This window comes from Neltuma alba, unplaced genomic scaffold, assembly GCF_004799145.2.
Source record: "Neltuma alba isolate B1F8T4 unplaced genomic scaffold, ASM479914v2 tig00010322_pilon, whole genome shotgun sequence".
NCBI lineage: Eukaryota > Viridiplantae > Streptophyta > Magnoliopsida > Fabales > Fabaceae > Neltuma > Neltuma alba.
In genome coordinates, this window is record NW_021635234.1 from 468,125 (window position 1) to 481,908 (window position 13,784).

Genomic DNA, 13,784 nt, shown 5'->3' on the forward strand with positions numbered 1-13,784 from the left:
GGTTAATCTTTCAAATAAATTGTGAAAATTTAATCTAAATGGGTTTTGAAAGGATGGTTGTCATAACAGTACTCATAATTTTCTAATTAGATCACTTGGCCTAATTAAGAATTTATTAAAACTATAAGTCTTAATCTGAATTTTAGTATTTCAATTGGGCTTATCAAGTATATCCTAAAATCACTTCCAAACAACTAATTAACCAGCCTTCAAATATTAACCTATGCTCCAAATTTAAAAATAAATAAATAAAAGGGACCCTGAATTATTTTCTAAAAATATAAGAAAAAATGAGGACATTACACTTAATCTCGAGCAGAGTGTTCATAAGATAGGACGAGATCAGGACGATCCTGTCCTTGATAATCAAGATGCTGGGATATAATTAGGATGGGGCGGGGATCATCTTTTCTTTTTGAAATTTTTTTACTTGCAAACCAACCATACATGGAGCTTAAAAACACATGATAAAAACCATATAAAGATAGTATATAAAAATTAGCAAAAATCATTTGCAATAATTGAAAATTGGCAGATAAAAAAATTGTTTCGTGTAACCTTGAGAGACAAAAGAAATAAATGAACTCAAAATGTTTACTGAAAAATTTCATATCACCCATGCACAAAAACTTGTAAACAACATCATCAATGATAAATATTACTTTCCAAATATAAAATCTAATTGCATCGCAAATTAGATCATATATTTAAAATCAAAAACAAAATAAATTTATAAAATAAAAAAAGGTAATCAAATGGGATCAAGACGAGACACAGTTGAACTATCTTTATTCCAAATAAGAGATACCATAATTGAAAGGTCCCATGAAATCTTCAAAGATCCTCTTCTCTACCCTTTCCCTCCTTTACCCTTCTCATCTCTTTACCACCATTGGATCAAAATACAAAGGTGCAAATCTAACATTTTATAAAAGTAAATATCATTGCAGTTTTACTTGAAAAAATACATAAATAAATTTAAAATATTAAAATTTGATATAAATAGTTTCCAATTGTTTAAAAAAAAAAAGATTGTAATAACGGTCTACCGATATTAAGAATTCTGGTTAACTGTTTAAATTTATTTATCTATGTCTGTATGAAACTATACTAACGTTTATTTTTGACCCAATAGTGGTGAAAGGAAAAGGAGGGCACAGGTACAGACTCAGTTTGCTGTACGTGGAGAAGAAAACGATCGAAAAGGATATATCATCATTTCTACGCTTCTTCCCCTACTTTGACGCCCGCGTCACTGATTATTATCATGACTATTTCAGCTTTGGTTTCTCTCTGGCTGATGAACTCTATTACTGTATTTAAATATTTTTATTGTGAATATATAATTTGTTTTTATATTTTAGACGAGAACAAATTTCTAAGAAGGTATTATACTCTTGCCATACTTCGTTTAATAGCAATATCGGTCATTCTATTAAATCATAAAAATTTGTAAAAATCTTCAACCATCTACAACCATATTTAGTACAAGAAAATGGCCGACAAATTTCAATTTTCTCACTAGCAAGGAATCACATTACAAGATAGATAATCTAGCTGCTAAAAATAATACAGATTCATCGTATGCTTTAGGTTTTGGACATACGACTTGTTCTCAGTCCTTTCCAATTGTGGACACGGGCTACAGGTGACGCTGCTACAGAAATTCTGGAAGTAGACAATCTCTCCACCCACAAGCTCCAAAAGACTCAACAATGAGAAGAATCACAGCTTTCATTCACTTTACAATCCATCAAATTAGACCAACCATTGATACTACAACAGCAGCAACTTTTGCTCTCAATCCATCAAAATTAGGCGTTGGGAACAGGCAGCAGCTTATGACTCAGTAGGACCATCTTCACTAGGAAGGCCAAATACTCGAAGATTACGGTCCATCGATCCAACTGCTACATATTTGGCATCTGGACCAAATTTAACGCAGGTGGCTTTCCCTGTGAAATAATTACATGGATGAATCTTAGTAACTATAGAACAGTACACACCGGTTAAGAGAGAAACCTGAGGGTAAAATAGAGAGGAAAAAAAGGACCAGAAAAGAACCTGTTCCAGACAAATCAGGGAAAGTTTTAATACAGTTCCATTCAGATTTCACATTTGCAACTTGGTAAATCCTGCACAAGTAACCAGTCACCGCAAATAAGTCCAACAAATAAAATAAACACTGTTTAGCATAATAAAGAGGATGCAAAAGCTGATCTTATCCACATTAAGCAGATCAGAGGCATTAATCATTTAACGGGGCCATTTTCAGGTTTTTCCCCATTCTAACGTAAGATCTATTAACTTTTAAGCCAAGCCTCCAACTTGTGATTTTAATAATTGTTTTCCATATTTTTTAACACAGGTTTTACTTTAAAATATTTCAGGCTTTTACAGTGCATACAGTTCAAGTAAATGACGTTATTAGCCCTGAGGTAGACTATGAATCAAGGATAAACACCGCTCTAAAAATAAGAATTGGACGTTAGATCTTGAGGGAGAATCCCATATGTCATAATACTCTTAACTCTCAAAACTCCAGTGATAATCAATCTTCCTCTCCAATATATCTATTTTAAAAACTCTGATAAGCACACTATCCATAAGCCATCAGCAGCATGACTCATGTTTCAAATTTCAAGCAATGCACAGGACCCACACCATTTATTGTCATGATTGACTTGTGATGGTGTTTAGTTATGATCAACAGACAACTATATTTCCATGAAGCTGAGCATGATAATGCCACTAATTATCTAATAATTAAGAGCGTAAAGAAAATAATAAATTTCAATAGATACAGAAAAGAAACAAAAAACCAGGGAACAAATAATCGGATCGGACTGGCCAGTTCAGACCAAAAACCAGTAAATTGGCAGTTCGAACAGGAGTGAACCAATCAAACTGGTAGTGAACTAGTGAAAACCGATTTGAATGATTATATTGTTATTAGTTCTATTTTTTTCTCATTCAACTTCTAATATCTTAGTCACTATAAATTTGAATAAGTTTTAATAATAATTTTGGTATTAATGATTATTAATTTTAGTTACTGAAGAATCATAAATATCTCAATGTTATTGTGTTCCTCCGGTTCTAAATACAAGACCCATTTGAAGTGTAATATAATGGGTCTTGTATTTAGGATCAGAGTACTTTGTTGTTACAATCAAACTATTGTTGTATTTTCTTATATTTCGTCATTAGTGATAATTACTATTGTTGTATTTTATTATTTTTAATTAAATTATATTATTTTAATATGACCGGTTTTTGATCTCGAATCAACCCCAATTGAACCCACTAACCCTTAAACCACTACGTTGAGTGGTTTAGTGTCCAATCCGATTTTTTGTTCCTTGCAAAAAACCCATCAATATCCCAATGACAAGGTTATCTAAGGACATGATAACACAAATCATTATATTTGATCAATTTTAGATTGGATAACCCATGGGATGCTATAATGACAGTTTATTATTCAATGCTGATGATGATCCAAGTGGAACTTCAAAAGAGAAAGCAAACAAGAGATGCTGAAGGTTCTATTCAACATGAAGAGGGTAAGAATGCCAATGTTCTAATGGCTACTCAAAATGCTTAATTGAACATGTGAGGAGAAAATAGCGCCTGGGAAAAATTAAGCGCTGACATTGAAGGTAAGCAAGCAGCAAAGAAGGCTGAGTTCTTCAAGAAGAGAGTAAAAATTCCGATGTAGGTAAAAATGCTGAAGTTGAAATAATACCGAGGGAAACTACTAATCAAATTATAATTTTGGCTATTTCTAAAGAATTGTCTTTATTAAACTCAAATTTCAAATTTTGCAATTGATGTTTCTTCAACCACCACCACCTCCCCCAATGCTCGCTTCAAGTTCTTGCATAAGTTGCCGAAGAACCTAATGATTCTGAAGTTCTGCATTATTCAAATAGGATAGCAGTCTTAAATAGATACAATTCCCTCAATGAATGAGGTGATTAGGCCGAGATTCTAGGGATTAGGCGAGATACTATGATCAGGCTGAGATTCTAGGAGTCTAAATCAAATCCTCAGATATATCAGGAAAGGAATCATGATCTCTCTACTAAACAGAAATTTAAAAGAAAGAATCACACAGATCTGCACATCTGCACAGCCCATGGCCCAGTAGAGACCAAATAGCCAACTGTTGCCTCTCATCTTATTCAAACTATTTATCCCTTTCAAAACTCGAGTTTTCTTTTGGAAAGAGAGGATAACGCATCATGAAGGGCAGAAAATAAGTACAATTGCATTAGACAGCACTGAAGTTATCATTCAACATTTTAAATTCCCAACATATATTTAAAGTTTAATGAATTGGTTTTATATTTTCTTGACAGGTTTTAGGATATCTAATCCCAAAATAAAGTTTTGATGGGCTTGTCTTATTTGATAAACTAGAAAAATCAGTGCTAGAGATAAATTAAGGCTGTTTTATCCTACGTTCCTATCTATCTTAGGATACACCCTTTATTACTGAATTATGATTAGATTATTTTGTCTAACTATGGGCTTGATCTCATTCAGCCACTACAACAGTAGGGGCGAGTGGCTATATAGTAAAAGCCGACCTTGTATGAAAAGGATAATTTTAGGGAAGGAAATCTCTGGGAGGGTTGATGTCTCCAAAGCCAAGAGTTGTGGTAACCTTCTCCAAGTGTTTATAGTCTGTGTGTTAATCTTCTTTTTAAGTGTTCTAAACTGTATAACTGAGTATCCTCATGCCTATCAGTGTCTTTTGTACCATCTCTTGTATGATATTTTAGCAAAGAAATCCTTTCATTTGATGTGTGGTGTTTTCGTCTTTATTTCCTTAGTATATGAGTATTTTGAGATGTCTGCATCAGTTTCAATGCTGTCACACTTGTGGTGGCAATGAGATATGACATGGTATGAATTTCAGCACCCGTTTTCTCAGTTCTCCTTTAGCAGCCAACATTAGCAAAGGATCCTATCAACTACAAACAGCAGTTTTCCGATAACCAACATATCCACCAGCCAGTCACATATGAGCAATCACTTACCTTACATCAGATCCTGCAACTGCAAGGTAGGAACCACTATGGTCGAATTCCACTGTAAAGTTCACACAAAGTTACACATTTTCAGAATATGTATAACTTAATTAATGCGCATATATGCCTATTAAAAGGGCATGATGTGATGAAAATGAATACCTGAATTTGTTGGAGTGTCTGGATCATATGGAGCAAAAGTCCGGAAGTTTTTCAGTTTCCGTAGATCCCATAGTTTTACACCATCATGCGCTGCAGTCTGTCAAATTTAGGAGTATAATAAGAACACTATGAACAACAATCCTTCCTTTCCTTTTATGTTATAACACATACCGCAAGGAAGTAACCATTCTCGGAGAAGGATATAGCAGTCACAGCCCCAACATGTCCATCAAACCTAGCAACATTTGCCTGCACGAACATCAAAGAAATAAATATGTAAAGAAATTATCAATGAGGAACGTTGCAAATATCAATATTTGAATATAAGAAACAAGACCGCATACCTGACTTTTTACATCCCAGATCTTAACAAGAGCTTCTACAGTGCCAGTTCCAAGAATGAGACCGTCAGGATGAAAAGCTGCAGATGTATAGCCTCCAGAAGATCCAGAAGAGTCTGAAACCTGCAAAATTCATCATGAAGTGTGACGTGTCTTTGTAATTCTCGCGGGAGAGAAAGATAAAGGAGAGAGGGGCACAAAAAGAGATACAAGAGGGGGGGGTGCGTGTGAGAGACAGAGAGAGAGAAACAGGGGAATCAAATCTCCGTTAACCAAAAGCCTGACTATAATTAGTCTCTAAGCCATCTATTTATAACCATTAGCTACTAATGGTCATCTCTGCTAATTACCACGACCAAATCCTAACTTATTTCTCTTTTTATACAATTACATAACACAATATCTAATTGTAAACTAATCTTACACATTGCACCACAAGACCTCACATACCCTGCCTAATGCATACTACTCTCTTTGATTACCCTTAGCGTTACACACAGATTAAAATCTTGCATGTCTTGCCATGCCTTTACTGCCCATCCCTAAAACTGACCATACCTGATTCAGACATGTCCCTGAAGAAATGTCATAAAAGCACCATGTGTTGTCGAGGGAAGCAGTGACAAAGTAGTTGTTGGTAGCATGGACAGTGACTGCTTGCACCTGAAAAATTGAATATGCATGTCATTGTTATATTGGGTAGCAGCCAACGAGACAATCACAATGAAAAGTAAATCATAAGCAACATCATAACAGAAAATTTTCATTAATTTTTTTCAGCTCTAGAAACAATGTTTTCCAAAATTCATAGTGATTAGTGATAATATTCATCACTACCAAAAAAATCTAGCTCATAAAATTCCTCAACGGAAGAGACAGGAACACCCTATAGACATGAAAATTGATAAACCAAGCAAGAAAAACAGGGAACCAAAAACTCAGGAAAAATAAAATTTGGGTAAGAAACCCTAGCTTAAATTTGTGAAATAATAGTTATTGGACAATATGTCCATTAAATGAGGATAAGACGCAAACAATTTAAAATGCCAAAACCTATCTTTCACTAGAAAAACTGGCTATGGGCTGTGATTTACTGCAATGAATTTCATTCACCTCTGCTGTATGATCCTTCAATACATGTCTGCAGATGTAGTTACCATCATCTGAGCTTTCCCACAAACGAACTGTCTGCAATATGAATAAGGAATCCTTCATCAATATGGAAGATACATCAATACGGAAGACAATTAGGGGGGGGGGGGGGAAGAATGACAGCGGAACTGCATGCTCAGGCAAAAACCTGCATTCAACTACTTAACTAACATATTTCATGAAGTGCTTAGAACATAAGAGCAAGCTGCAAAAAGAATACAGAATAAACAAACACAAAGAAGGAAACGTATCTTGGAAACACTTGGGGAAATAGCACAAGAACACAACAACAACAGTATCAACAAGCAACTTTATCCCCATATGTGAGGTCAGCTACATAAATTACACATCGCTATTGTGTACTCTCCAAGCATAAAAAACACTAATCCACTTAAATGATGCAGTAATAATAACTATGCATATCTTACAAAATATTTGCAGATGGAACCATTCTCCATCTTTGAAGTCAATTCATAGTCACAATTGTAAGTTGTATAAACACCCTTATAGTTTATAAAAAGTAACCAATGGTTAGGACATAACTACTTAAAACAAAATACAAATCTAACAAAAACTACTACAGACTGAAAAATAGATTAACACAAGACAATCTTGGTTATGTGATGTTGTGCCAAAACTTTAAGTGCTAAGAAATGATGAATGTGGATGAAGATCAACATCTAGCACAGCATGGTCAACACCACGGTAGGGATGAGAAAGATGAGGGAAGAAAATGCATAGAGCAAAGAATACTAACAAGTCATTAATTAGATAAAGAACATCAACTACCTTGTCTGCTGAACCAGTTATAAATTGATCGCCCTGAGCTACAAATTTCACACTTGTAACCTAACAAAAAAATGGTCAATCAGCTGAATGATTATTGGGAAAGACAGTGCAAGCATTCTCTTTTTGGGGGGCGGTTGAGAAGGTGGGAAGGGAAACCTTTTTTGAGTGACCACTGAGTGTGGATAATATCTGCCCTGATGGCCGGTCAAAAATCACAGCATTTGTATCTAGACCTCCAGTAGCAATCAAGTCCTGTTAACCAAGCAACGAGAAATCACTTACCAGCAACCCATAATTGTATGGTTTACATAATGCTCAAAAGGTCCAGGAAACATCCCATGCAGGTCATTTGAAAGATAAAAGTGGGCACACCAAGCAAATTGAAAAGTAAAAGCACAGTGCCAATAAAAGAAAGGATATGGTCAAGATAACACAATAAAATATTATACTGACAAAAAATTAAAAAAAAAAAAGAAAGAAAGAAATTTCATCTTTTGAAATGAAGCCCACCTCTGGAAAGCATAACTATTGTCCTTCACCATAATTAAAATCAGTGCCCAATGTGATTAAATAGCCAAATATGACCCTCTGTGAAAATTACATGTAAGCATATTAGAGATTGAATCCCACACCTTAGAATAAAGGATATCCATAGATAAAATGCCTGGTTTGCTCGTTTTGTGAAAGGGATGACTGGATATCTGGGTATATCCCTCTAAAGCCTCAACAGGAGCCAAAGTAGCAGGAATCTGAATCAAAAAGGAACATTTATATATAATAACCAGGTGCAGAAGCCAACTCAAAATCAGAATCAGAATGCCCAAAGAATACTTGACTGGCACAAGAAAAAGATCAAATCATATATATATATATATATATTCCAATTTCACCAGACGATAGTTATTAAAAGCACACTACTGTTACTTCAATTTCACCAGACCAAATAAGTCAACAAACAAGTCAAAAAGAAAACAGTATTATTAGATTCAGATAAGCCCAAAAGCTTTAATCAAGCAAAGGTCAGACCGCAAAAAAGAAAACAAGACTCCTAGAATCGAGATGGTATGGAAAATTCAATGCAGAATGAATTTTTATATTAACATGCCTGCCGCTTTTTCCTCTGCTGTGACAGAGATGCGTTACACTCAGTCAGCTCATCAATTATGGCACTAGTGATTCCAGTATGTATTTTCTTCGCACCAGGGACCATTTCCTCATCTTCAGCAGCTAAAACACAAACACTTCAAATTAGTATTGCAGACACTAAAAAACCTAATTACAACAGGCACCATCTCTACATAGTTTCACATTAAACTATTAGAAGAAACAAAACCCACCCTGGTCATTGCATGAGTCAAAGCATTAGTTGACAGTTCAATGGCTGGACACTGGTCAAACTATGGTCGAACCAATCATATTTAAATTAATATATTTTTAATTTTAATTTTATCAGTATATATTAATTTTAAAAAAAATTATATAGATATATAAAGAAACTAGTATTAATATATTTCATCATTCATGCCTCAATTTTCAAATTTAAGTAGAAGTAATGAGACCGGTTATGTGCCTCTTTTCCAGCTTTCTAAACATTGAGAACAGGTAAATAGAGAAACAAGAAAATTGAAAAAAAAAATCATAAATACCTCTTTTCCCATTGCTCAGAGCAACAGCATTTGCTGTCATCGCATTTGCTGCAGAAACATGGTACTGCCTTTCTGCTTGTGCAAGTAACGACCGTGCTTCATCCCTTTCCTTTTTAAGCCTTGCAATCACTCGGCAAGCAGCATCATGCTATAGATTAAACTAATTAAGTAACATTCTGGCATTGCAAATAAAATAGCTAAATCTAATTCTCAAATTTTAGATTCAAAATTAAACAATCATGTAAGCAAAAATTAATAACAAAACCAAAGCAGTATTCACCAGAAAAAAAAAAAAGCACAAAAGAGTTGTAACAAATTATTATGTACAAGAAACAAACAATTAAACTGTTTCTAAGAAACTTGACCACCAAGATGCAGAGAGCTTGCAAGTAAAAAAAATGACATAATGCGTTTATCATGCATAAGACAACATCAAGAGTTAAAACATTAAAATCTTTTGAAATTTGCCTTCATCACGAACAACTATTGCATTTAATATAACTAATCAATAAATTAATTGCATATTCAAATGGCAAAATTCAAATTGACCATATCAGATCAACAATACAAAGAACCGTATAACACTTCCAGTCAAGCAAACGTCCACAAATCCATAGAGAGGAAATTTTATCATTCATATTACAGCATCACGAGGTAAAACTTTAAAATCCTCTTGAAATACGCCATCTATTACACCCGATTATAATGCTTACTCTAATGAATCAATAAATCACCTGCGCATTGAAATATATCAATAGAAGGCACAATTTAAGTTGGCCGTACATGACAGACATGATGAAGCAGCATAAATCACTTCCAGTCAACAAACTTGTGAAATTCTATAAAGACAGGAAACTTTATAGTCATGTCACCAGACGCTGTTGATCTTACTTGATATAGAGCATGACTTAGCTCTTGCCTTGCTGTGTGTAGCTGTTGCTCCAATGCAAAATTAGACAGCATCAATCCATCCCATTCCTACAAGTTGACAAACAAACTCACCATAACTGGAAGACTACACAATGAAGCACAAGCTAAGCAAACTTAGTTTGAATTTAACGATTTCTTTCAAAATCTTGTGCAGTAAAACTGTGAGCCAACAAGTAAAGCATGATAATGCAACAAAAAGAATATAAGATTGGACCGCTTCAAGAGTTTAGCTGCTAAAAAAGCAGCTAAGAAACAAAGAGCAATTACTTTGAGAAAAGCAAGATTTATGATTTAACAAACAACAGGTACAGGTAAGAGTGAAAGCTGCATGACAAATAAGAAGCACTTAAAAGATCCCAACTGATTGATATCACTTCAAACAATTAAATTAAAAATACACATAAATGCACACCAACAAGCTAATACCAAGATGCAAATGACTCGATCTTAAAAAGTGCAATCTTTACATGTAATCTGCAGATCACAGCCCTACATTGTGTTTTGCAGGTATCTTCAGAGACGATGTCTGTCTACCTTGCCATTTAATTTGACAAAAGCAGGATTTTCTAGTATTTTATAATCTAGCTCTGCTGAATTACTGGAAACCACGTTATGGACAAATAGAAAATCAAATGGATGTATTTGTTAAACTTAAGAACTAGCTAACAAACCTTTCCCTACAACATAGTTCTTAGAGGACAAGCTTGCATACTGTCAGAGTGAAAATTCCTTGGCCTATCACAGTATTTAGTCCTAAGGTACCTTCCATCCAACAATACCCACATTGTGTACATGTTTATAATCCTGACTTCTGACCAACCAAAGCTATATGCAACAGAAATCCATCACTAGGTAAATTAATATGTTATATTAAAAATATAAGTAGTTAGTTACAGTTAGTTGGTTCAGTTAGTTGATTTCAGGTAGTTTAATGATTCCGTACAGAATTAGCCGTTGGGAGCTAACCTATCTAAAGGGGTTCCTAAATCAATTGCATGTGTGATGTTTTGTTTCCAGTGAATATCGAATCAATTCTGAATTCTCAGTATCTCTCGACTCCCTCTCTCTCGTCTCTCTCTGTTTCTCCTACTCTTTCCCTCTCTTTCCTCTTCTTTCTCAAATTACATAACATAATACTCCCCATTCAAGCATATTTCGTAGGTATAATACCATGCAAAATCGTAATATACCAATTTTGAGCTCTAATTTTTGCTGTCAATGACCAACAAGTCTTTCCTTCGTCTGATGATAACTAAGCTTTTACTTGAAATAACATGCCTCTCCAGACTGTACAGGCATGATGATAAAAGAGAATCCAGAATGCCCTCATGAAGAAATGCAGGGCTAATGATCCTCTAAATTTATTTTATTAAAACGAACAAATAAAAAACACAGACAGAGCAACGTACTTCTCCAAGCCCACCTAAAAGACATGACTCTCAAAACAGGATAATTTTGTCATAATCTAAACAAAAAATTTAAATTAACTGAAACAAAAAGAAGATTCTAAAATAAACAAATAAACCTAAATTAAAATAAAATCAATATGAACAACTTAATTACAATAATCACATGATGCCGCAATCTCCATCACCATCCCTGAAGCTAGGTAGTGTCAGCTTGGCACTATTCTTAAAGCGTAGTCAACCATCTTCTCTAGATGGTATTCTTTTCCTTTTTTCCTCTGGGTAATTACGATTAACATGCTGATTATTTGAGTCTGAACTGGCTAGAAGAAAATTTTCCCCTATCTCAGTATTATTATAATATGCATATAATAATGTAATCTCCAACATAATAAAATGAAAAAGGATGCCAGAACTAAAATAAAATGGTTAGACTTCAAACTAATTGTTGATTTTTTCCCTCTGTCATATTCAGTGCAGAATGAAAAATCCAGACATAATCTAGGTCTCTAAGTCAAGCTGAATTACATTTATATGAAAAGCTAAAAAGATAGATACTCAATTGACAGAACATTCAACTGTGAGTGCTATCATCATCCAAGAAACAAAGATCTGCTATATAGAAAAATTAACAGTCAAGCGCCAGACTTTCTAGCCACTGAACAAGTAACAAAGTTTAGAGTCCCAACGCAGAGAAAAATGAAAGCACATAAATTAATAAATATAATATACAAGTCTACAAACATTCCGCAGCAAATATAACACATCTCAAAAACAGTATTAATGTGCTAAACTAAAGCCTCAAAAGCCATACATTTTGAAACATTCCAAGCATGCCCGGGATACTTGCTGCTTGTACAGGCCTTGGCCTTACTATCTGCAAGACAAAGTATCCAGATTGAATTGCCTATACAACGTAACGTCTTGGAAAAGCAAAAATTCGCACAGCGTGAGAAGTTAGTCCACTTATAGGCTCATTATAAAGTTTTAATTCTGATAACAGTAGCACCATACCTTGCCTGTTTTAATTGGAACAACGTCATCTGAAGTAAGAGGTTCTCCAGTAATTGGACATTTTCCATAGTCCTACGCATTCGGTTAACAAAATTAAAAAAGCTTCAGAAAACAGTAGTAATAAGAACATCCATTGATATACAGTTCATAAATAATTAATCACCCCAAGAACTCTACAAACTAGTTGACTTTACTAGCGATATTCCTCAATTGAGATACTAAATGCTAGAGGAAACCTGAAAGGAGAAAACGCTCACGCAATTATGTACCCTAATTTCCAAGGCGGAGCTAAATCTCCCTTTTATTTTACTATCTAAGAATATATGTTCTATCAAATCATCGCTCTTTCTGCTAACTTTCCTCCTCATCCTCCACAAGACCCAATTCACATTCTTCAAGCAAGCTCAACAACGTATAGTAGAAAGGCCAGCAAGAAGCACGAGAGTAAGGGATAGAGAAAAGGTACCGCAATGTGCCTCTCAATTAAACGCTTCTCATAGAGCAATCCAGACTTCTTCGACACTACTGGCTCTTCGGGCACCTCACCGGAGACTGTAGGGACAGTAAAGAAATCAGCAGAAATGAAACTCAAACATGACCTCACGAATGCAGAGTTAAATAAACACGAGAGAAACGCAAAGGAAGTATTGAGAGCAAGAGATTTACTGCAGCAGTTCATGATGGCTGAACCGAAAATTAGGGTTTTGGGTTTTTCAAACCCTGCTACTCCTTCAGATTTATTTACCAGAACGGAGCTTCGAATGTAAGAGACAGCGCGGAGAAGTGGATGCCTTCGAGGAAACGGGGAAAATAGGTATTCCCCTCAACCAAACGGCATTGACTGGGGCGCATGCAGCGATGTGGGAATGATCCAATCCAATCAATAGGCCCATAATGAGGATTAAGGCCTACAATGCGTGAGCAAGGCCTGTATCGTGCGTGAAAGGACAATTCATCTACAAATTCCCATAGTTTTAACTTGTTTTAATTTGTACGAGTACCTTATAGCATTTTTTTTAATTTTCATTAATGTTTCATATTGACTCCTAAATCAAATAGTGTAAGACGCAATAGATACGTTTATGTAGCTTATATTTATCAGCATGAGCAATTGACAAAATAATTTATTAACAATAATATATTTAAGGTAAATTAAATTTAAAAGTAAAATACCATGATCATCTTTCTATTTTTCTTTAATTATACAGAACTCAACCCCCCATTTTAAAAAATATACATGTTAGTATAAGCTAGTGTAAAAAGAATATTAAACATTGTGGCATGCTAATTGATCAATAGTGGTTT

The 13,784-nt window shown here is 34.6% G+C and overlaps 1 protein-coding gene across 1 annotated transcript; it reads right to left on the minus strand.

Annotated features, from left to right (window-relative positions):
* Positions 1–1,410: 1,410 nt before the first annotated feature.
* LOC114755694 (pre-mRNA-processing factor 19 homolog 1) lies at positions 1,411–13,271 on the minus strand. The gene is made up of 18 exons (XM_028944558.1): positions 13,146–13,271; positions 12,946–13,031; positions 12,480–12,551; positions 12,280–12,342; positions 10,021–10,107; positions 9,130–9,277; positions 8,589–8,710; positions 8,116–8,232; positions 7,640–7,735; positions 7,484–7,543; positions 6,656–6,730; positions 6,101–6,205; positions 5,546–5,665; positions 5,373–5,450; positions 5,202–5,298; positions 5,049–5,100; positions 2,065–2,135; positions 1,411–1,955 (listed from the first exon to the last, which is right to left on the minus strand). The coding sequence occupies exons 1-18, from the start codon at positions 13,156–13,158 to the stop codon at positions 1,840–1,842; spliced, it is 1,578 nt and encodes a 525-aa protein (XP_028800391.1). The 5' UTR covers positions 13,159–13,271; the 3' UTR covers positions 1,411–1,839.
* Positions 13,272–13,784: the final 513 nt, after the last annotated feature.